Source organism: Barbatula barbatula (assembly GCF_947034865.1).
Source record: "Barbatula barbatula genome assembly, chromosome: 12".
In the NCBI taxonomy this organism is placed as follows: domain Eukaryota; kingdom Metazoa; phylum Chordata; class Actinopteri; order Cypriniformes; family Nemacheilidae; genus Barbatula; species Barbatula barbatula.
Genome location: NC_136775.1, coordinates 1,000,679 through 1,024,679, shown reverse-complemented (window position 1 = coordinate 1,024,679; position 24,001 = coordinate 1,000,679). Strand labels below are relative to the sequence as shown.

The window sequence follows — 24,001 nt, the reverse complement described above, 5'->3', positions numbered from 1 at the left end:
GGCACAACTTCTGATGAAGTTTTCTTCTGATACAGTCTGATATCACAGTCTGACCGATGTTGATATTTATAAAGCTCTTTTTGTCGTTCAGGCTCGTAAGATAAACTTTGACAAGGCGAAGGGTCTCGTGGAGATTATGTTTGATCAACTGTCTAAAGAGGACGAGGGCTCCTACACCGCCCAGTTCAAAGATGGACGTGCCAAGAACCAGTTCACACTTGTCTTTGTGGAAAAGAGTATGTCACAGTACAGTATAGTTGTTCTTTAAGAACCTTCAAGCGAAACACCTTCAAATAAATCCAATATGAGTTAATTGAATCGATTTTATGTTCAAAAGAGTTGAAAAGATCCAGTGTTGATTCTCCGTTTCATTGTGTTTGTCAGCGTTTCAGGATGCTCTGGCCAGATCTGAAGCTAACAGAAGGAATTGGAAGAGAAAATCAGGTGAATCAACACATAGAAAGCTCATGTCAACATTACAGAATGAACTCATACAACACAGAGAAAGATATTCAGAAGAATGTCAGCTATTTTCAGTTCTGGAACATCATTGACTACCATAGTAGGAAAAAGTAAATGGTAGTCAAATGTGCCCCAGTTTGTTTTCCTTAATTCTTCGAAATATCAAATTTTGTGTTCGACCGATACAGTATTTCTTTCACCTGTAGCCGATTAAAAGTTGGCGAAGAGGCGATGAGGTCTTAAAATGTATGGAAAGAAACTTAAAAAGTATTAAAAAGTATTATTATTTTCTGTATATACCCTGAACCATTTTAAAATCAGAAAAAACGTCTTTGAAATGGTCTCTTTATTTTTCCTGTGGCTGTATATACTGTACCCAAACATACCGGCCAAATAAATAATGTTGCAAATAAATATATTATATTGTTGCAAATTAATGTTTAGGAAACTTACTGATGTGATGTGACTTTGAAAAGTACAGATATTTCTCCAATTAATATTTAGTGGTCATAAAAACTGCATGTACACACATTAAATATGAAATGATTGAATTAGTCAAAATACATTCTTGAGTGCGAGTTCAGATATATATAAAGCCGAATATATATATTTCTCTGCTTTCTGCTGTACAAGGTCCCCATTTCGAGGAATATTTATCATGGACGGTGACCTCAGACTGTACAATGATCATGAAATGCAAGGTGATCTGCAGTGACATTTACAAGAATAATTCTGTTTACTTCCAAACATTTGTTTTCTAGCTGCAGTAAAAAATCTACTTAAGCTGCCTTACATTTTTAAGATCAATCAAAATAACGCTTTGAGTCGGTTGAACTTAAAAATCTTGTTAACTTTTTAGGGCAGCTGAAATTGGTTCTCTTTTTTACTGCGGTCTGTAATAACAAAGAGTTGTGTTCACTGCTGCAGGTCACTAACATGAACAAAGACACACAGATGAAATGGTTTAAAGATGGAGTTGAGCTCACACAGGCGGCGCTGGAGCCGACGGGTGTCAGTACGTTAAGCGTGCCGCAGGTACAACACATGAGCTGTCAGACGTGAAACTAAATAACTTTATTCAACACCATCAATAGGACACTTTCACACGACACACAATAAAGAGAAATCTCTTGGTGAAGTATAAACAGACATCAATTCGTTTTACTGACTAATTCATGTTAATGCTTTAAAACTTCACGTTTCCTATTTTAAACATCCAGAGACACTGTTTTCTTTACTGTTAAGTGTGTAACAGCAAGTGTGGTTGTTAAAGTTAGACTCAGATGATTTCATAACCCAAAATATTCCTTCAACACACCTGAGTGACTTCGGACTCCCTGCTGGACATCCTCAAGGCCTCCTAGTGATGTCCGTTAGTCCAGAATTACATCAGAAATCCTCGACCCGTGTTGATTGTGTTTGTGTTGTGAATTGTTCAGGTGACGGTGAATGAAGCAGGTGTGTACAAAGTTGTTGTGTCAGACGGCAGAGGTGAAGATGAGAGTGTGATGGAGCTGCTGGATGATGGTGAGAGTGATGATTTTACACACACACACTGTTTATTCTGCATTATTAAAAGTTCTGCTCCTTGATTCTGATTGGTTGAGCTGCGTTCAAAGATGTTGCTGCATCTTTGTTGCTCGGCAACCAGTCAACTGTAATGCTTCACATGGACCACACATGCACACAACAGCACTGGTCATGTTCGGTCGAATCGGAGGAGCTCAGCATCTTGCTGTTGCTACGGTTACCTCTTTAGACAGATTCAAGTGTTTGGTTAATAGCAATGTTGATTTATGTTGTTTTAAACACTGTTGAGACCCCCTAATTCACACCCTGCGCTTGACATCAAGAGGTGAATTAAATATCAGAAAAGATATTAATGTGATATTTTGTTTGTATTTCTCCCAGAATTTGACAGGCTCATGCAGAAGATGAGCAAACAGTGCGGTACGTGCATGTTAAAATCTTCATAAAGCATCATGTTCACAGATGACAGCTGATGTCTTGTAAACCTCTCTCTCTCGTTCTCTCACACTCGCAGCGCTCTCTGCTGGACCGATGAGAATTCAGTGCACTGCTCAGGGTTTTAAGCTTTACTGCTCTCTCAAATATTATCTGAGCTACACGAAAACCAGCTGGCACTTCAAGTGAGTCGTGTGTTCATTATATAGTTTTAATGGAGATTCAAACATTCAAATATATAGTTAAACATGTTTTAAATATTTTGTATGTGCGCAAAAGGCAATTGGTGTGAAGTTTAAAGTCCCAGTGAAATTTTCTTCATACGGATATGCGTCAAAATACGGAAGTAAAAAATATCAACTTTCGGTTCACAGGGACTTTAAAGAGTTTTTTTTCTTAAAGGAGTTTTGGCAAAAAACATCCATACAACACATGAGGAAAACTTTCTTTTTATTCATCTTTAATAGAGAGAAGAGAATTGACCAGCAGGAACGCACGAGTACCGGCAGCAGTATGCAGAAGGTTTGGATTGAGATCTTTAACCCCACTGAGAATGATAAAGGCAAGTACACGCTGGAGATGTTTGATGGTCAGGAGACACACAGTCGATCTTTGGATCTGTCCGGACAAGGTGAGAAACAGGAAATGGATTTGTCTGAAATCAAGCGTCACATGTGATTTTCACATCTTTCTTCTCCTCTAGCTTTTGCAGATGCTTTGTTGGAACATCAGAGACTGAAGTAAGTAAAAACCTTCATCGGTTTATAAAGAGTGTTTAATCCATACATGAAGTTTCAAGTGTTTCTTCCAACTTCCATATTGTTCTCCGCATTATTTCTGCTGTATCCCACAATGCAGTGGGATTGTAGGTATTGTTCTTGTAGTTTTATTATTAATTTCAAGTGTAATGAATATTTTTAGCAATGTTTTGTGTACTTTTGTCATTTTATAATGTTTTCATATCTCTGCACAAGTTTAATTTATACTTTTAATTTAATGAATACTTATTTAGTAACACTTATTTCTGCTGTTATGTTAGTTTATTGCTAAAGCCGCTCATTTTTAAGTTACAATAGATAAAAGCATAGCTAGTTCAAATAGGTTTCTTCAAAGTAAGATTTTTTAGTTTTATATTTTAATAGTTTCAGGTTTAGTTTAACTGTAATAGCCGTAAGAGGTGCTGCAAAGATGTCAATTACGTGAAAAATAATGTGTTATTATAACACCAAAAAACAAGGAGAACCTTCTTTTAACACCTCAGGTTTTTAAAAAAATGGGTTTAAAAGGATACGATTTAATGAAGTATAATCCGCTCATGCAAATAAACATCCAGGGCCCTATCGTACACCCGGCGCAATGCCGTGTGCTTTAAACCATGCGCTAAGAACCACAAAATAGGGCCCTCAAAGAGATTTTATTAAGTAATCACTTCGAAAGTAAAGTAATTTATTAATATTCATATTTGCTGAAATGACATAACTTAAAATATTGGAATGTTTGATCTGTAAGTGCGTTGGATTTACATTTAGTCATTTAGCAGATGCTTTTATCCAAAGCGTCTTACAAAGAGTTAATAAGCGATAGCCTGTCATAAAAGAGCAATAGTACAATAGGTGCTAAACAAAGGTACTAGTTTCAACAAAAGCTAGACCACTACCTGCTGAGAGAAGAGAGAAGGTTAGGGTACTTGATTATTATCATTTTTTATTTGTCTGTCAAGTATTCACAGAAGAGATGAGTTCCTTGAGGTTCACCTGATAATATTATATTTGTTTATTTATTTTCTCACAGGCAGGTGGATTTTGCGGAGAAAAGTAAGTATTTGTCTCAGAAAAGGTTTCAGTTATGTTTTCAAAAAGGCAAACTTCAGACTTCATCGTAATGTTTCTTCTGACAGATCGAGCCAGAGTCACAAAGGGTCTTCCTGATGTCGTGGCTATAATGGAAGATAAGGTAGATTTCATCTTATTGTTATGAGACCGGTGGAAGGTCTGGGTCCGACTGACGGAGGTTGTGTTCCTCTCTGTAGTCTCTGTGTTTGACGTGTTTTGCTGATGGAGATCCAGCACCAGAGATGTTCTGGCTGAAGAATGATCGAGAGCTCACCTCCAGCGGTCAATACAACATCACACATGACAACAAGTGCTCCACGCTCACCATAAACCGCGTCACCGTGGACGACTCGGGCAACTACAGCGTCTTCGTGCGAAATAAGTTCGGTTCGCAGGCTGTTCTTGTGACGGTCAGTGTGTATAAACACGGTGAAATCCCTCGAGCGGATGCAGTGGAGATGTAAACAGAGACGCAATTTAAAAAAATATGTTTTGAATGAAGAAAATAAAGATGAAAATCAAAGAAGACCACGGCCACTTTAAAACATTTGCCTTTTTAATAACCCTTAAACTCTATGCAAATTGTATTCATTAATACAGTGGAATGTTTTGCATCTATGGTTTAAATATATAACATATGTCAACCCACTAGAGTCATCTCCTGCACTGCCTACAGGCTGTGCAACTACATTTTAAATGTCTTTTTTTAGCAGTACATCCATCTCATGTGTTGCTTTAAGAGTCTGTATTAACAGTATTGATATGAAACACAAATACTGACAGAAGACATTGGAGAGTTTGTTTTTGGTGTGTTTGGTTTGTTTATTTGATGTGTGGTTCGTTGTCATTTTACACATTCAAGTACCATTGAAAACAGGGTCTTTATTTTCATTCCTGTGTCATTTAATTTTATTTCAATGTTAATCAAGAAAACCATCATCAAATAAAATTGTTTAGCAATCTCTAAATGTGCAGATCATTAATCTGTAGGCATTTCCAGTTACTGTAGAGAATATAATATTTATGTATATATATCGATATAACCCTGAGAAATAAACCTGTGACCTTCTGGTTACGAGTTTGAATCTCTAACCATTGGGCCACAACTTACCTTATGATGTAGAATCTATAAGTACTATATAGAGTGTATAACTACAGTACAATGTAGAATCTATAAGCATTATATAGAGTATATAACTGCAGTACATTGTGTAATTTATAAGTACCATATAGTGTATATAACTACAGTACAATATATGATCTATAAGTACAGTATAGTGTATATACAGTAACTGCAGTACATTGTGTAATTTATAAGTACCATATAGTGTATATAACTACAGTACAATATATAATCTATAAATACAGTATAGTGTATATACAGTAACTGCAGTACATTGTGTAATTTATAAGTACCCTATAGTGTATATAACTACAGTACAATATATGATCTATAAGTACAGTATAGTGTATATACAGTAACTGCAGTACATTGTGTAATTTATAAGTACCATATAGTGTATATAACTACAGTACAATATATAATCTATAAATACAGTATAGTGTATATACAGTAACTGCAGTACATTGTGTAATTTATAAGTACCCTATAGTGTATATAACTACAGTACAATATATGATCTATAAGTACAGTATAGTGTATATACAGTAACTGCAGTACATTGTGTAATTTATAAGTACCATATAGTGTATATAACTACAGTACAATATATAATCTATAAATACAGTATAGTGTATATACAGTAACTGCAGTACATTGTGTAATTTATAAGTACCCTATAGTGTATATAACTACAGTACAATATATGATCTATAAGTACAGTATAGTGTATATACAGTAACTGCAGTACATTGTGTAATTTATAAGTACCCTATAGTGTATATAACTACAGTACAATATATAATCTATAAGTACAGTATAGTGTATATACAGTAACTGCAGTACATTGTGTAATTTATAAGTACCCTATAGTGTATATAACTACAGTACAATATATGATCTATAAGTACAGTATAGTGTATATACAGTAACTGCAGTACATTGTGTAATTTATAAGTACCATATAGTGTATATAACTACAGTACAATATATAATCTATAAATACAGTATAGTGTATATACAGTAACTGCAGTACATTGTGTAATTTATAAGTACCCTATAGTGTATATAACTACAGTACAATATATGATCTATAAGTACAGTATAGTGTATATACAGTAACTGCAGTACATTGTGTAATTTATAAGTACCATATAGTGTATATAACTACAGTACAATATATAATCTATAAATACAGTATAGTGTATATACAGTAACTGCAGTACATTGTGTAATTTATAAGTACCCTATAGTGTATATAACTACAGTACAATATATGATCTATAAGTACAGTATAGTGTATATACAGTAACTGCAGTACATTGTGTAATTTATAAGTACCATATTGTGTATATAACTACAGTACAATATATAATCTATAAATACAGTATAGTGTATATACAGTAACTGCAGTACATTGTGTAATTTATAAGTACCCTATAGTGTATACAACTACAGTACAATATATGATCTATAAGTACAGTATAGTGTATATACAGTAACTGCAGTACATTGTATCATTTATAAGTACCATATAGTGTATATAACTACAGTACAATATATAATCTATAACTACAGTATAGTGTCGAATATATAACTGAAGTGCAGCATGATATATGTTATAATACATAATATATAGACCTGCAGTGTAGTAAAGAACATATAAGTGCAATATAATGTAGAATATATAACGAAATTGAAGCATAGTATTTACAACTGAGTGCTTTTCAGTACAGGAATATTTAACTCGTGTTTAATGTATAAATGCAGTACAGTGTCATGAATATATAACTGCAGTACAGTGCAGAATAAATCTGTAACAACATTAGTGTTTTTTGATAGCACAGTGATTTTAAGTGTGCGCCCCTGATATTTCATAATCATCTCACTGAGCACTGTTTCATGTTTATTGTGCAACCAGAGGAGAAAGCAAACAGTCCAGAGGGTCGTTCACCTGTTATATGTTTAAACAGTCTAGCTTCACTTCATCAGGTTCTTTTCGAAGATTAAAAATGTAAAAGATTAAATGAAGTGATATGGTTAGAATCTATGTTGTATGCTCTGTAAACACATGGCATTCAAATAATATGCAGGCTCCAGATGGACAATGTTCTGTGATTATCTTCATCAAAAGTAACCCATATTCTAATGCTACACTGTAATGTTCAAACAGCTAAATCTGCTTCAGATTAGTTATTAGGACTAGATCAGTGTGCTCGATTTACAGATTTAAAACACTTCTCCATCATGATCATGGTCTTTTTTAAGTAAAGATTACTTTAAATCACTTTCCTCTGCAGATCACAAAAGACCAAATTTCTAAGAATGCTGACAACAAAACAACACTGGACCTCATTGACTTCCACCGTATGAGCACAAAAACCACCGAGGCATTTCTCAAAATATCTTCTCTTGCGTTTCTCTAAAGGCAGAGTCACATATGAAGAATGATCTGAGGATAGACGATCTCACGCAGCTTCATCTGTTTCCAGCATTACTCCACAAATGAGGTTAGTGAACTCTGGGTTGTTCAAACAGAGTGTCAATCATTTAACTGAGCGATGTATAAGTGTAGCGGGGTGGACGAACATCATCTTCACATTGCCTTTAGTTTCTCAAAGCTGTCCGAAGCTTTTGGCCAAGAGGTTTGATCACAGCAGACATGGCCTTCAGCGGAACGTGGCAGGTGTACGCTCAGGAGAATTATGAAGAGTTCCTCAGAGCCATCTGTGAGTTCTCACATTTACACTCTCTACTCTTTAAACGTGAAATATTATTTCATTTTAAATCTCTTTAAACTGTAAAGTAGCCATGAATGAAGGTCACACAATATGTGTGCGTTTCTCATCTCACAGCTCTGCCAGAAGACGTCATTAAACTGGCCAAAGATGTCAAACCGGTGACAGAAATCCAACAAAAAGGCAACGACTTTACGATCACATCCAAGACACCTGGAAAGTCCGTCACTAACTCCTTCACCATCGGCAAAGAAGCTGAAATCAACACCATGGACGGCAAGAAGCTGAAGGTGATATAAATCCCTTTCACACATGACACGAGATGTTCTTGTATATTTAAGTATTACAGGATTGCTTTGACTCATCGCATTTTCATGATAAAAATCTTTCCCCGTAGAATCTAATAAGAACAGATATTTCTCCCCATAATGACACTTATCTTCGCCGGTCAAATGACTGAAACACAATCTTGTTCTTCTGAATATTCTGAGCAATATAGACTATCTCAAATCTGTCCATCTGAATAAAGTGAAGGACTTCAATTATTTAATATTACATTCGTAATAGTTTCTCAGTACTTTTTATACATCAAGTGTACAGTGTTTGCTGTCCGTGGCTTCAGACTCAAGTTTTTCTCGTTCTGGTTCAGTGCATTGTCAAATTGGATGGTGGAAAGCTGGTTTGTGACACAGATCGATTCTCTCACATCCAGGAGATCAAGGGAGGAGAGATGATTGAGGTTTGTGCTCAACACTTCCGTTCGCATGACAGCGACTATCTCAGAGTCACAGGATACCAACCAACACATATTCTCATAAAGAGACCGGGGCTAGTTGTCACACACAAGAGCTGTTTTCTATGTGAATATACAGTTTTGGGGCGATGGTCTCATTTTCAAATATGCGTTTTGTTTTCAGTTTTGGTTTAGTGCAGTATGTTAAACAAACACGTAGAAATGTTCACCGGAGTAAAACGTGTGACAACTAGCCCCGGGCTCTTTCTGCATGCCCATCGTCTAGACTCAGACGGAGAGTTTTCTGCGTAACACATTTGTTTTGTCTCTGTGTTTCAGACGCTGACAGTAAGTGGAACCACCATGATCAGAAAGAGTAAAAAGGTTTAAGGCGTCAAGCTGTCAGAAGACAAACGTTTCATTACGAATTCACCGGCTATTTAAATAAAGCTCCGATTTATCAACGTCCTGCGTGTTTTTGTGAATTGTGTCATTCATGGTGATAAATAAAGCAGAATATGACAAGTGCTTACAACATTGCTTCATAACAAACTTATATTGACAACGTTTTATTATAAAGTCCTAAGAATTGTAAACTTATTTTCTTTTTAAATGCGGCTTATGAATATAAAATTAGCATAAAAATGATTACCTCATTTATCTTTTAAAACGATTAACTACTAAATAGATATCATGCAAAGTAAGTCTTAAAAAATAATGAAACAATAGATGAAGCGATAACGCTAATGAACTCCAATTACAATCAATCAATCAAACAGCGCTTGGTTTGTTTTGATTTAAGCCATAATAACTAAAAATATAACACAATAAAAACATGCTAACATAAAAAAATATGATTTTTTAAATGTTTAGGGCACTCAACGATTAATCGAATTCCAAAATAAAAGTTTGTGTTTCCATAATATACAGTATGTGTGTGTGTACTGTCCATATTCATTTTGAATGCACAAGCACTTACACATACGTCTATATATTTAAGAAAATATGAAATATAAATGACTAAACATTTATTTATCATATCAAACACAAATACATACATGGAAATATTCCCCAAATATGTTTGCACGAACGGTTATTCCGGATGCGATTAATCGCGATTAATCGTTTGGCGGCTTTACGTAGAAAAACGTTCATATCGACAAAATCGCTTGAACGCGTTTCTCGCGGACGCCTGGTGACGTCACTGCGCCGTTCCTGCGCGCGCATGCGCTTTTCAGTGGCGCGCTTGTCTCCCGCGTTCGTGACGTGTGCGGCGGACTGAACCGTGGTCGACTGCGGCCTGCGCGCGCGCTGAGTGTGTGACGGTACGAGATCGAAGAAGTTTCATCATCATGGCGAGATACATGAGACCTCCAAACACCTCGCTGTTCATCAGGAACATCTCTGACGAGAGCAGGTCAGTGTTCACTACTGAGGGCGTATCACACCGCAACACAAATAAAACACGTCAAAATACACGCGCGGGGTTTCCGGTGGTGTTCACGCATCGACGCGGAACCGATGAACTTCACATCTCGTGGCGTTTCTCACGACGCTCGGTTTATGCTAATCGCTAAAGCTAACATCGCAGGGGAGGTTACAGCCCGGATGCGCGCGTCGTTTATTGTGGTTTACGGTGTTAAATGTTCCGCACTCTTTAAAAGTCTTTTTACATTCACGAGCGGAAATGATTCTATTGAATAATAACGTTTCCTGTTATATCGCAATTCAAATAGAAATGTTCGTGTAGTTCTCGTACACAGCGCATGTTCTCCACGTGTGCTTCAGTATTTACTTATGTTAAAAGTCCTCTGTGTACCTGATATTTACTGCCGTAAGGTTTAAAAACATCACAGAATGGAATTTTGCAACTGTTCAGATTTAAAGTCGACGTGAAATAAAAAATATTCATTCTGATAGTTTTACACAGCGGTGACGTAGTTATTATAAACGATTAATCCGTGCAAATCATTATGTAAAAAAATAATAATTTGCACTTGTAATCTTTAATCGAACACGTTAAGCCCCTCCCCCTCCTGTCGTCACTTCTGAATGTGAGGCGAGGGCGGGGCTGCAGATGGCAAACTGGCATTCAAATCGAGTCCCGCCCTACATTCTTCATTATTCCTTATTTTCAGAAGTCGTTTCACTAACGTCAAGATACGGAAATAAAGACAAACGCTACTTCAGTTTCATACCGACTTAAAACCATAGTCGATCTTTATAACAAATGTCTAAAATAAATGTACGTGTACTGTCCTCTCTTTCTTCTTTGTGATGGTATTTTGACTGTTTATTTTCTTTGATTTTTCATTTGCTCATTTATAATGATTCACATGTGAGCCTGAACCCGATCTTACCAGCCCACAGTATTTCTAAGCAATGGTTGAAGAACGGTTGCTTTAATCAATTCTAAAAGAGCTCAAAGAATTCTGGGAGAGGAGATCTCAAATCAATGTACTGTCGTTTCATGGTGCTTTAGGCCAGAGGATTTGCGTCGTGAGTTTGGTCGTTACGGACCTGTAGTAGATGTCTACATTCCTGTTGACTTCTATTCACGACGACCAAGAGGATTTGCATACGTACAATATCCTTTGTGTAAAGAAAGAAATTGTAAACCTATACATGAACAGTTTACTGGCCCAAACCCGCATGACGTAAGCGGAACCAGTTAAACCTAAATGGATTTCATTGGTTCTTTCATTGTATCGGTAAAAGAACGTCACTCAGGTTTGAAACGACGGTGAGTCAATGATGGTGCGGGACGTGGCCGCGAATGTCAGATGTTTGGTGATCATTGTGGCCGTTGTCTCCTAACCGATATTTCCTCTGTTGTTGTCTCAGAAAATGTAAAGACATACAGTTCTGGAGACCCTCCCTACAGAGAATATTTGAAAGGGCCGATGTAGAGTAGATTCAAGACAAAGTGAAAAGGAGAAAGAAAGAATAAAGAGAAAGTTAAAGCTTGAAGATTCAAAGGGGACCAAAATTGGAATCAAGGCCTCGGTCTGTCCAAAGAGAGGAAAAGACTAAAGGTTATTGGGCACACAACATCCCCAAGTCCTTCTCGGAGACGGTTAAAGAGAATAAAGGTCAAGCTCAAGGTCAAAGGTCAAGCATGTTAAAGGTAACAAGTCTTAACGTTGTATCCTACCATTACAAGAGCACGTGATTTCTTGACGTAATCAAAGGCAGTTTTTCAATCCATGACTTGTGTACGCCCCTGTCCGACTTTACCATATAGATGTCTTACTTTTGGGCTTTTGCTCTAGTTTTTCTTTCCAAGCTGCCTCATCGTCTCAGAGTGATTTCTTTCATTTCATGTGTAATTGTCCCTCTTGCCGATCCTCCCGATAGCCCCAAAAGTTTTCTTTTCAAGTCATTGATGAATGTTTATGTTCTGTTTGGTGTTTTATTTCGCTTCATATTTTTCGAGAAGTCAGTGTCTCTTTAACAAGCAAAGCCTTAACAGCCGAGCAGGTTCGAGGATGTGCGAGACGCAGAAGACGCCCAGCACAACCTGGATAGAAAGTGGGTCTGCGGACGGCAGATCGAGATTCAGTTTGCTCAAGGAGACAGAAAGAGTATGACGTGATTTCACGAACATAAATGTTCTTGTGTGCGTTCGAATCTTTTATTTTAATGTAGTTCGTTGTTATTCCTGCAGCACCCGGTCAGATGAAAACGAAAGAGGATCACTCTCCTCGTGACTCGCGATACGATGACAACGACAGAGACAGCCGCCGCAGACGATCACGCAGCCGCAGTTACGGCAGGAGCAGATCTCGCAGTCAGTCTTATGATCGACGTGGACACAGATCAGGAGTCTCCAGAGAGTGAGTACTGCTATTGCCTTTACACTTGCGCAGAAAAAGCCAAATGAATATCAAATAAATCTGTAGTTCTCTTGGTCCTCAATCTTAATTTTCTTCATCTTATATCTTTACATTTTCTTTTTGACTTCATTTATTTTCTTTTATTGGGGTGTAAGTGGTAAAGAACTTTTCACTTCTTGTACGTGAAGTTTGTGATTTTAATGGTTCTTTTAATGTTTGTGTTGAATAACATCTACAGAAACTCTTCATCCTCAAATGTTCATCTTAAAATCAAGTTTCTCACTGCAGATAAAATGACTTATTTTGTGCAATTCTTCAGAGATTCAGCAAATAATTGTGGTTATTGGTAATGAAGACAGATTACACAACAAGGCCACTGTGACTTATCTCAGAAAACTTTAGACCTATTTTTGTTGTATTGATGGTTTGTGTGGTTTTTTTTAACAGCTCTCGGTCTGGCAGACATCGCAGGGACAGAAGTCGAGATAATGACAGGTAAAGTTAACGTAGCACTTCAAATATTTGACAAAACGCCGAATCAGGTTTTTTCTGGTCCTGCTTGATTTGACATTTTACGTCACATATTGTTAAATCTTCATTCACGTTTTAAAAAGGTTTATTTAAAGCACAAGCAGGACTAAAGCATTAGAGATGTAGGGTTTAACTGAAAGAATACATGCCAGGAATTATGATTTTGAAATGTGAAATTGTTTCTTAAATGTAAAAGTGCAAATGTTTGTGCATATAAACTCATATGAAAGGGAAATGGTAACGCACGGTGAGAGTCATTATTCTTGCCTTTAATCAGGCACAGGTCACGTGATCGCAGACGTCGGCACCATCGCTCCGCATCAAACTCTCCTTCCCAGGATCCCAAATCCAAGAGCCGCAGATCCCATTCCAAGAGCCCCAGCCCCCCCACAGAAGATGTGCACTCGTCCACCGCCCACCGTGAGGAGGAGAACCGCGGGCGTTCTGTCTCCCGCTCCGCCTCACGTTCACGCTCCAGATCGTGGACCGGACGAAAGTCTGGAGGCCGTTAAAGCATTTGAATCTCACGTTCTGCTTTTATATACTGTATCATGTGCAGCTCGTCTCAGCGTGTGTGTGTGTGTGTGTTTACTGAACCCATCATGCAGCTTCTGTTTTTTTGGATTTAGATTTTCTCGTTGAAGTTGTCCTTCCGGTGAGTTCTTTAGTCTCACATTAAAAGCGATTGATGCAAGTGTAAGAACATGAAAGGTTTATATTTTCAAAAGGCAGTTTTAGGTATAAACCTGTTCCCTTCTCACTTAGATCCAATATAAAGATGTTTTTATTTTTGTAGGTTGAGATAACAGATGCAGCAGCAACAGATTTCTTTTGATTTCAGTTTTAAAGATTTATTTGGCGTTTGCTCTGAAAGACCAGTGTTACTCTTTGTCTCCTGAAAGGATTACGATGTATTTGATACTTTGTCAAACTGTTGGCATTAGCATCTGTTTATTGTAATATTTTTGTCATTGCAAATTAAACACGAGTCTGAGTGATCACGTGTTCTTATGTCTGATTTCTGAATTTAATTGATCAATCGCCATTCATGTCTCATTAAAATAAATATGGACACAGACGTTTTAAAATTGACATTGCAGAAATTGTTAAAAAGTGTCAAGATTAAACCAGCCACTAAAACTTGTTTGGCAAGGTTTTAAAATTTCTTTTAAATCTTTGTGGTCTGTAACGTTTCTGTTGCAAGCTTCACATTGCCTGTATGGAATATTAGATGATGCATCTGCATGCGGTGAAATACTGATGTTTTTATTCTCTTTAGAGAAGTTCAGGTCCTTTAGATTGTGTAAAGTCACACAAACAAACTAAACAATTTTGCATCATTGGTTAACATCAACATTTACAAATACTTGTATCGCTTTAAAACTACAAACCTTAACCTAAGGCATGCATTCATTGTGTTTGCATTATTTGTATTTATAAAGCTATACTTTTTTCATAAAGAAAAGGTATTTGTAAATGTTGAAATTGACAAAGATGTTAAAGTAATCAATGTGTTGATTTTGTTTAGCATACGTCAAGTATAACTAATGTTTATTAATCCCAGTTTTTAGATCATTACAAGGATTTTTCTGGAACGCATGAATTGCATTTATATACTAATTCTAGATATTTGTGGAAACTGCATGTATAACAATAAATCAAGATTTCCACATTCCAGCCTATATTAAACTCATCAATTATGCCTGAAGTTCATGACCAAAAAAATGTATATTAAGGAACTGAGTTGGTTAATGTACTTCTTAAAAACAAGAACTTTAACGATTTGTTGCCTTATTTTCACTCTCTCACAGCTTAAGACTTAAAGATTGGAAAAACGAAAACAAATCAAATCCAAAGCAAACAAACGTTTATCCAGAAACATTTGTTAACATGAACTATACTGGATCTTATCAGCGTTTCTCTTAATGCAGCCATAGAGCATTCTACTGTTTCTGCGTCCGTACAACATAAGAGTCTGAAGAAACAAGAGCCAAGAAATCCCACGTACAATGAATAATTGCTTGTGCAATACATAAAGCCTGTAAAAATACTTAGTGAATATAATGAGATCTTATTGCAGTAGGGCTGTCAACTTTAGTCGTTTAGTCGACTAATCGGTCGATGCCGTCTTGGCTATTTAAAAAAAATCACTTAATTTTCAAAGAATTGTATTATTATTATAGTTTTATGTATTATTGATGTCTTTTCGTTGTTGTTTTATAAATGTTCTATGACGATTGTTTAATAAATGTTCAATCAAAATGCAAAACATCGCGTCTTTTTTTTTTTTTTCTTTTTTTTTTTTAGTCGACTGATCGCTGCGCAGGACAGGACTTTGGTCGACTAAGCATTTCTTTGGTTGACTACAGCCCTATATTGCAGCATGTATGATTTAAATCTTCGCCTATAAAACAACTCTCATACAAACATTCACATTACTTTTGTCAACTAAATATAAAAGAGAGACACTAGTTTGCATCCAAGTTTATTTTGAAATTCCCCACTCCCTCTATACAAGAAAAAATGACTTTCCACAAAGGCAGCAGTGAACTCTCGATGATAGTAATTTTATGTTTAGGGCAGGAAAAATAAAATAAATCACAGTGTAACCTTCTCTTTTTCTTTAAATACTCCTCGCTGTCGTCTTTGGCTGGGGTTTGGCGGACCGTTTACCTTCGGGCCAAATTCACGGGAAGTTACAGTTCAATCCAATGAAGCTGCAGGGCTTCAACTTAACAAAAGCGATGCAGGAATGTTGTTATGTTCCGATAACAGAAATAAAAAAGAAAGAATAAGAACAAGACGTCTGCGTTTGCAACGCAGAACAAACAAATGACTGCCGGGGACGAGACAGCACTTTTTAATTTCATAAAACTGTATAGACAAAAAATAAATCTACAAAATGGAACTAGTAATATTACACAACGATGAAACGGGTTTCCTTCAACTACACAAAACCAAAGTTCTTGGTCTTGATGGCGAGTAAAAGTTTCTGTTTGAGAATCTGTTTGGAAGAGTAGAGTGGCACGTAAAGGCGGGAGATGCAGGTGTTGGCGGTGGGCAGGTGCTGGTCGTCCGGCGGGCGGATGGTGATGGAGGGCATGGGCTGGAAGCCCTCTTCACTGGCAGGAAGAGACGGGCTGGAGGTCCAGAAGTACACCTGCACGTGCAGCACAAACACAAGTTCAAAATCTGCCCTGCTCTGTCTGACCGATAAAGAAAGATCAACTTCCTACCAGGTCCTGCCTCTCGGTCATGTTCATCTTCTCCACGATGGACCAAAACCAGCGTTTGAACTGCAGCAGCTTCTCTGCATTCTCCCCTGCAGGTACCAAATTTAAATAAAAATCACTTTGAAGCAACAATCCGGCTGTCAAATACCTTTAAATGAATCTCAAATATCCTAATACATATATGGTAACAAACAATATGTACTTGTGTACAAGAATGACTGAAATTAAGATAATTGGGTCATATGTTAGGGTCACTGATGAACTTTGACTCTTCATTTAACAGAGACGATCTTCTGCATGGTTATACGCCAGAAAATACAATTAACATGGTGGGAAAAAAGATGTCTTCGTTCAACAAAGTCATACTAATTTGAGGAAAAATACATTTAAAGACAAAACTCCCCAAAATAATGTTTTTTTTTAAGGAAGCTCTGTTCCGAACCAAGACAGTTCCATTATTTTTGTGTACGTTGTGATCCAGGACTTGAAAGCTATCAACATCCTATCATTAGACTTTAAATGCCGAATGTTGGAACAAGAACGGCCGGAATAAAAGAGTGCATGTACCTGACTCATCATTGAAAGAGGTGAAGCTGATGAGCATCTGCACATTGACTTCTCCACAGCCGTTGACCAGCAGTCTGAAGTCCTCTGCCGTCAGGTCTTCTAGAGCATTCTTCGGAAGCACATCCAGAAGACCTTTCCTCATGGCCTGCAAAACCACACTTTCCTTAACACCTCCACAAACGACTGAGCGCTGGCAAACACACAGACATCACGGTCCGAACACTTACATGCAGAGGCTGTTCAGCCACCACCAGCATCCTGTGCTCGGCATATCTCCTCACATACTCGTACACGTTCAGAGGGGTCACGGGCATGTTGACCCCGCCGGCCAGCAGCTCCACCTGTAGATACAACACAAGACATTAAGGAACTCAAAACTATCCGCTCGCTCGAGCTCTTCTCTCTGTAACAAAAGCAGCCTTCACCTGTCCGGATCCTTCCTCTTTGCAGAGGTCGATAGCGAACGCGAGATCCATGGCAGCAAACACGGCCTCCGCCTCTTCGGTCAGAGAGTGACGGATCAGCTGCCTCAAGCTCTCGTACATCACAGGGTCAAAGAACGCAAAGTCATGCCAGTTCACCTGTGGCGCGAGAGAACACACATGCTCGGAACACGCACACATCAACATTCCGCATGACCTCAGATCGGCTCTTCTCCTGTAAACCGAGGACAGATATAAACTTCTGCAAATACAACATTAGATGGATATTCACCTTCCTGCCCAGCAGCACTTTAATGACGTGTCTGTTGAGAGTGATGGGGCAAAGTTCATTCTGTAGCAGACATAAGCCGAGTATTCTGCGGACACAGAAGAGAAGAATCTGGGTTATCTGTCAGAACCTGGCAATGGGGGTTAAATGTCACGTGACCTTTGCGTGTGCCGTACCTGCCGATGTTCCTGAAGCAGTTGAGCCGAGCCTCTGTGTTCTTGCCCGGACGAGGCGAGTAGAAGCCCCTCTTGCCAGGCTGATAGAACAGAGGAGCGTTATCATCTCCATCATCAGGGTCATCCAGCTCCATATCCACCACGCTGCGGGTAGAACCGTGCCTCTTTCTGTTCTCCTGCTAGTAGAATATCAAAAGGACATTTTAAAAGCACCCTGCAAGCCGTACGGAGAAGCAGGTGTGTTTAAGGAGGACATACCTGTGCTTTCTCAGGAGCGTCGAGGAGGCCGAGGTCCAGAATACTGTCAGCACCGTTTTCCCTACGAGAGAGGGAAGACATGAACGTGTAAAAGTGAGAAAGAATGTTTTCTAATTCAACAATAAGAATTCAAAGAAAAGATGTAGGCGTCAGACGTTTTACCTCCCATGTGTGATGAGCAGCTCCATGGCCTCTTCTACACGAGCTCGCAGCGAGTCCTCACTGGCCAGAAGCAGAAGCAGCTGAGCGGGAGAAAGTTCCAGAAGCATTCCAGTGATTTTACTGGCAAACGCCTGTGGAGTAAAACACAGTAAGAGTGACGTTCTCGGTGACGTTACGCTCGGGATCATCTCTGTAAACCTTTCACTGGAGTGCAGTGTTGTGTACCGGCTGCATGGCGTGTACTCTGGGGTACAGTCTCTCTCCCAGAGCCTGTCTGTGAGCCGGCAGGGGTTCAGGCTCATCGCTGGGGTTTCCTTCAGAGGCGGGTCTGAACGGCCGCGTGTCGATCGACAGCTGCCTCCTCGAGTCCCTGAAGGCATAGAAAACAGCTAAATCAGCATTCAGAGTGATAGAGCTGAAAGATAAAGAAATTATATACATTTCAGCTTTCTGGCAACATTCACTTTATTTTTTATATTTGCTTTACTTTCATTTTTATAAACTCAACCCTCATACTTGAGCTGTAAAACAAGAGGTCTAAAGAGGAAACTTGAAATGGCGACTTATACGGAGCATAAGAATTGCACGACATATCGTCTCAGCCCCACTTTGCTCAATGAATTATGGTTAAATGCTGCAGCATCCGAAAGCCAGAGGGCGCTCGTGCAAAAACCATGCACGAGCCAAATATGGGCCACAGAAGAAGCACAATTTACACATGTAGTTCCGGGAAATGTCAATGGTCATTGGTATATTCTATCTCTGTTCTTCAACTGTTTCAGGTATTTTCATAAAAAGAATGTATATTTATAATGATGAGTCTGACGAGTGTTACTTTTTCAAATGAACGTTATAAACGACTCAATCTTGTAGTGATTTTAGATCGAGCAGAACTTCCTACTGATCAAATAGCTGTAGTTCACAGAAGCGCTGTGCATTAAAAACAGAATCAAAGCCTTAACGGTTTCAGAATCGCACTAGACACGTATAATTAGCGTGGATCACTATATATCGTCCCATCATAACTTATTGAAAACGATGATGAATATAAAGCTGAAGTTACCTGTCTCGGTCACGTCTGGACGCAGCTCTGAGTCCTCCGCTTCTCCTCTCACGCTCACGATCTCTGTTCCTCAACCGCTGCATGAGATCTAAACACACAGAAAACACCCGTCACATTTGATCTATTTGCAAATCTGAGGAATTTGGCATACTAGAAAAAATATTTATAAACAAAGCTTTATGTTCATTGCACATTAAAAGGTAAAAACACACACATTGCAGAATAAACAGATACGTACTGCTGGCCTGCATTCCCTTGCTGACGCTCTGCACACAGTCCAGGTTTGGCAGCTTGTCGTTGGACAGGAAGGCCTGCGCGATAGCCGTGTAGAAACTACGTGCCACACCGCTGCCCTCTCCCGGCTCGTCCTTGAACGTCACTTTGACGCGGTGTACAGCCATGGGTGTGGTGGTGCAGCGGCGGCCGAAGTGAGCGTTCAGCTGCCTCATGGTCTGCTGGATGAGCTGCTCTCTGTCCCGGTCAACCTCCAGCGCCAGATCACGTGACTGCAGGTTCCGCAGCTTCTCCATCTCTCGCCGGAACTTGGACTCCTTCACCTCAAAACCTCCCAGTTCAGTCAGAATCTGCAAAGAGTTCACGGACATTACTCAAAGCAAACATTTTGTTTGTGGAAAAAAGAACATGGGTTGTGCCTACCGATCCAGGTTCAGCTCCCACATCCTCCATGAAGACTCGGCCGAACAGCTCCAGGGACAGACGCCAGCGGCCCAGCAGCATGTCGTGAGAGATTACCATCCCCATAAAACTGCAATGAGGACTGCGGAAAATAAACCAGACGTCACGTCAGAAACACACAGATTCACTCACGGCCCCATATTAAATGAACAAATGTCAATCTTACATAAAGGTGGGCAGGGGTGGGCCGTCGCTCTCTGTTAGACCAATCTCTGCCAGGAGGCTGCTCTTTAACTGCGCGGCCAGGTCATGAGGGGAGGGGCCTGGCTTAGACGTATCCATGTCTTGATCCGCAGCGGGCTGCTCGTCCACGACCTTCTGTCGAGACTCCATGCTCATCACATTCTTCATGTTTGCAGAATATGACATCTTTGTGGGCAGAATCTGGGATGAGAATTACCCATAATACTTTTGGTTCTGATGTCTCCGTACTAACTCAAGAGCATCATTCTATTGCAAAAAATCTCTATTGTGCGGTTTGGTTCTATTTAACATGGAGGCATTGGTATAACAACAAGATAGTAATATAAAAATGGACACAATAAAGTGAGAAAGAGTAACAACACACGCGGTCATGAGTCATGTTTACCTGCAGGCAGTTCATGTCCACTGTCAGATCTGTCAAACCTTTACTGGCCATGAATGAGGATGAATAGAGACCTTGACTTGGCCTTCCAAACAGATCTTCCTTTCTAGCATTGGGCTGCGAGAAGACAAGAGCATTAGGTTAATGACATCACAAACAGAGGATTTAAACACAGAGCTCTTATACAGAGGAGGTCACTGACCTGCAGGAGATGAGGCTGGTCAGCCAGAGGAATCGCTTCGGCGAGGGGAACTTCAAATGGGTTAGGAGGGATGCATCCCAGGAAGGTCATGGAGTCAGAGCGGCGGAAGAACGGATGGTGCTGTCCAGTCTCGGCAGGAACCGGCTCCTCGTCCTTATCCTGCAGAGTGGAGCCTGTGAAGCAGGGCTGTGCGTTAGCTTTTTTTGCACATAGCGGTGGTGCTACAGAGGTATAAAGTTTTGTAGCACAGGCCAAACTGTTGTGGCACAAGTACTAAACATCTGTAGTCGTCTTTGAAGTTCAGGTCATCACATAAATAGACAGGGAACGAACAAAGGACATTAAAGTTACATATAGATAAAGGCCAGGATTTTTTATTTTTCCCTAAATTCTGTTCCTAATGTTTCTGATAGTGTGGTAGACTTTAAAATAAATACTGGTGCGCCATCAGTTAACCTCACATACAAACAAGCACAACGACAAACACACTTCACATTACAAGCAGCTCCGCCTAATGCACGTGCAAAACTGTACCGCGCGCGTGCTACACTCGGAATTTTTCCATTGCATGAACAACAAATATGTACAGTCCTGCTGTAGAGTCATGGAAACACATTCAAACACAGACTGATATGAATAAGAAACATTTGATCAAATAAAAGCTCTAACAGACATCCATCTGATAACCTGAACATCACTAACGCGAACAGAAAACAATGTTTCAGAAACTCACTCTGATTGGTGTCCTCGTCGTTCTCGTGCTCAGAGTCTTCATTATCCAAGCCGAGTTCCAGCAGCTCACGATTCCTAAAGAATCAGACAAAAATGTTTCTGAAATGTTAGCTTGTCTAAAAACACTTTGTGGGACATCTGAGGGTCATAAACTGAAACGAATCACAGATGAAAGCGCTGTGACGAGCGCCCGGGAACATTCAGGGCATATTACCTCTTCCTGTCTATCTGTGTGGTGTCGAGTGTGGTCTGTAGATTCATGGCTTTGATCCAGTATATGAGGGCCTGAAAGACGTAAGCCACGTGTTTGAGCGAGCACACGTCCAGCACAGGCAGAGCGTCTGAGTGCTCGTCGTTATGGGAACGCATGAGCGAAAGAGCGTAGTTCAAAAAGTCGCCACGCGCTGACATCATCCCCTGGCGAGCCGTCAAAAGAGTCGCAGCACGTCTGGAACACAGGGTACCACATTATTCTACATCATCTTTATGAAGATGCTGAGTGAGCGAAGTTATTCAGTGATTTTTGTGATTTTGTCAAATTTCTGATGTGCTAACACTACTCCTTACCGTCGACCCTCAAGGGTGCGGAGGCTGGCTTCTTCACGTGCAGTCATGCGCTCTCTGCGGCCGGTGTGCTGGGAAGCGTGCAGCGGATGACTGGGGTGACCGGGATCACCAGCGGAGGACAGCGCCGAGCCATACCGCAGCTGAGCTTCTGTGGAATCCATAATTGACACCATCCAGTTCCAGGTGGGGATTAACTTGTCCTCCACAAAGTTCTGAAAAGCAACAAAGGTATTAAAATGACCAGCAGTTTCTCCAAAGTTTAAGAGCGTGTAAAGAGCGACACCTCACCTGAAGGTTGACTGCGTCCTGATAGGTCAGTTTGACAGCGGCAGGGTACTGGGAGTAGACCAAATGGTTGTATTTGGGTATGAGACTCATGAGGTCAGAGATCTGTCTGATGACGATGCTGTACGCTCGGGCCAGGCTGCTGGCAGATGTCAGGTAGCTGCTGGAGTTACTGGCTTCCAGTGCTGCGGCCGCAGCGGCTGCGCTCGTGCTGATGGCACTGCTCCGTCTCAGGTTGGACGGGTCGATGTAGATAAGCCCCGTGGAGCTCGCTGGAGGATGTTAAGAGGACACGTTAGATAACATCCCACTGACTGGATTATCCAACAAATAACTCATGAGGAAGAGGAGGTTTGTTGACACTAACCAGCAGGTGTGGATGAGCTGGACGGGGCTCCTCCAGCAGAACGCTGACTGGGTGTGGTGCGGACGGCCCACTGCATGGACCGAGGTGCCTGTGCCGCGCTGTTGGCGTGTGCTGAGCCTGTGGTTCTTTCTAAAGGCTCGTCTAGCAGGAATGTCTCCTGGTCCACATCGTCGCTCTGACTGCTACTGCTGTCTGAATCGCTTGACTCATTCGACTGAGAGTCATCTTCTGAGAAGAACGCAGGAACACTACTGGCACCTTCAGAGAAGAGATGGACACAAAACAGACGTCTCAAAAAACTCATCTCTATTCAGTGGAAATGTGTTCAAAACTAAACAAGACCATCGCGTCATTATGGAGCTGTGGTTGGGAAATATATATTATTTATATAAATGTGTAGCAACCACATTTACATTTGACATTTATTAATTTGGCAGACGCTTTTATCCAAAGCGACTTACAAGTAGTTTTTTTTTACAGTGACACATTACTGCAGAGCAATCAGGGGTAAGGTGCCTTGCTCAAGGGCCCTTCAGTCATGACCTGCTGTCCTTATTTAAAAGCAGTAAATCCATCAGTGAAACGGCACACAACAGCATATATAACATTTAAATGAAAACTTAAATAATACAAGTTAAATGAAATAAAAAGGCTCTTGTTGCAGTGACAACTTCAGTCAGTCGTGTATTAACAAGTCCATTTGAAACAGACTGTTTAGACCTACCTTGTTTTTTTATGGCAACCTGAATAGGAAAGGCATGTTGACATTGTCCAGATTAATATGTGTACAGCTGCACTAAATGCGCGTTCAGAAGATGTGCTCACACCAAGCATGAGACCATATATGAGTAAAGAACAATCACTACACAAAACTCACTAAGCATTTCTACAGTGTGATGTGCTCACTATTGTGTGTTTTTATAGTGTAAAACTGTATGTGCTGTGATTTTAAGCACCTGCTTCAGATCCAGCGGTCGCAGCCGTGACGACACTCCGACGGCCACTTGCGTTGTCCTGGTTGCTATGGTTACTCTCGCTGTCACTCTCAGTTTCAGCAGCAGCCAGTAAATCCAACTCCATGTCGCTCCCTAAAAGATGAGTGATGAATGAGTGATTATTCACAGCACAAACACTTTCAGACAAACAACAGATAGATTTCATGATTGAATCTGAAGTTAT

The 24,001-nt window shown here is 39.8% G+C and overlaps 4 protein-coding genes across 6 annotated transcripts in view; 3 read left to right on the top strand and 1 right to left on the bottom strand.

Annotated features, from left to right (window-relative positions):
* myom3 (myomesin 3) overlaps positions 1–5,225 on the top strand; it is a gene marked incomplete at its 5' end in the record, with an annotated part of 36,038 nt that extends 30,813 nt beyond the window's left edge. The window contains 12 exons of the mRNA XM_079470370.1: positions 92–236; positions 385–444; positions 1,096–1,163; positions 1,390–1,497; positions 1,902–1,989; positions 2,374–2,412; positions 2,507–2,612; positions 2,895–3,058; positions 3,131–3,167; positions 4,219–4,241; positions 4,325–4,380; positions 4,457–5,225. Coding sequence (XP_079326496.1) covers positions 92–236; positions 385–444; positions 1,096–1,163; positions 1,390–1,497; positions 1,902–1,989; positions 2,374–2,412; positions 2,507–2,612; positions 2,895–3,058; positions 3,131–3,167; positions 4,219–4,241; positions 4,325–4,380; positions 4,457–4,723 — 1,161 coding nt within the window. The 3' untranslated portion in view covers positions 4,724–5,225. The remainder of the gene's footprint in view (positions 1–91; positions 237–384; positions 445–1,095; positions 1,164–1,389; positions 1,498–1,901; positions 1,990–2,373; positions 2,413–2,506; positions 2,613–2,894; positions 3,059–3,130; positions 3,168–4,218; positions 4,242–4,324; positions 4,381–4,456) is intronic.
* Positions 5,226–7,939: 2,714 nt separating this feature from the next.
* Positions 7,940–9,381, top strand: fabp10a (fatty acid binding protein 10a, liver basic). Its single transcript, XM_079470384.1, has 4 exons — positions 7,940–8,108; positions 8,235–8,407; positions 8,767–8,856; positions 9,190–9,381. The coding sequence occupies exons 1-4, from the start codon at positions 8,042–8,044 to the stop codon at positions 9,238–9,240; spliced, it is 381 nt and encodes a 126-aa protein (XP_079326510.1). The 5' UTR covers positions 7,940–8,041; the 3' UTR covers positions 9,241–9,381.
* A 735-nt stretch (positions 9,382–10,116) lies between these two features.
* Positions 10,117–14,215, top strand: srsf10a (serine and arginine rich splicing factor 10a). 2 transcript variants are annotated; one of them, XM_079470383.1, is made up of 6 exons: positions 10,117–10,267; positions 11,333–11,446; positions 12,331–12,434; positions 12,518–12,686; positions 13,134–13,181; positions 13,495–14,215. In XM_079470383.1, the coding sequence occupies exons 1-6, from the start codon at positions 10,203–10,205 to the stop codon at positions 13,727–13,729; spliced, it is 735 nt and encodes a 244-aa protein (XP_079326509.1). In that variant the 5' UTR covers positions 10,117–10,202; the 3' UTR covers positions 13,730–14,215. The 2 variants fall into 2 exon arrangements, with proteins under 2 accessions (XP_079326509.1, XP_079326508.1); XM_079470382.1 differs by lacking the exon at positions 10,117–10,267 and adding an exon at positions 11,695–11,977 and having other exon boundaries at positions 10,278–11,593; positions 12,323–12,434.
* A 1,470-nt stretch (positions 14,216–15,685) lies between these two features.
* ubr5 (ubiquitin protein ligase E3 component n-recognin 5) overlaps positions 15,686–24,001 on the bottom strand; it is a 30,631-nt gene continuing 22,315 nt past the window's right edge. The window contains exons 37-58 of one of the 2 annotated variants that reach the window (XM_079470368.1): positions 23,779–23,910; positions 22,823–23,080; positions 22,459–22,727; positions 22,171–22,382; positions 21,818–22,051; positions 21,605–21,678; positions 20,872–21,044; positions 20,673–20,786; positions 20,250–20,467; positions 20,045–20,165; positions 19,626–19,971; positions 19,388–19,475; positions 18,550–18,694; positions 18,325–18,455; positions 18,163–18,223; positions 17,905–18,083; positions 17,732–17,816; positions 17,443–17,598; positions 17,245–17,358; positions 17,018–17,162; positions 16,454–16,539; positions 15,686–16,377 (exon numbers count right to left, since the gene is read on the bottom strand). In XM_079470368.1, the coding sequence (XP_079326494.1) occupies positions 16,165–16,377; positions 16,454–16,539; positions 17,018–17,162; positions 17,245–17,358; positions 17,443–17,598; positions 17,732–17,816; positions 17,905–18,083; positions 18,163–18,223; positions 18,325–18,455; positions 18,550–18,694; positions 19,388–19,475; positions 19,626–19,971; positions 20,045–20,165; positions 20,250–20,467; positions 20,673–20,786; positions 20,872–21,044; positions 21,605–21,678; positions 21,818–22,051; positions 22,171–22,382; positions 22,459–22,727; positions 22,823–23,080; positions 23,779–23,910 (3,554 nt within the window). In that variant the 3' untranslated portion in view covers positions 15,686–16,164. The remainder of the gene's footprint in view (positions 16,378–16,453; positions 16,540–17,017; positions 17,163–17,244; positions 17,359–17,442; positions 17,599–17,731; positions 17,817–17,904; positions 18,084–18,162; positions 18,224–18,324; positions 18,456–18,549; positions 18,695–19,387; positions 19,476–19,625; positions 19,972–20,044; positions 20,166–20,249; positions 20,468–20,672; positions 20,787–20,871; positions 21,045–21,604; positions 21,679–21,817; positions 22,052–22,170; positions 22,383–22,458; positions 22,728–22,822; positions 23,081–23,778; positions 23,911–24,001) is intronic. The other variant, XM_079470369.1, reaches the window with a different exon arrangement.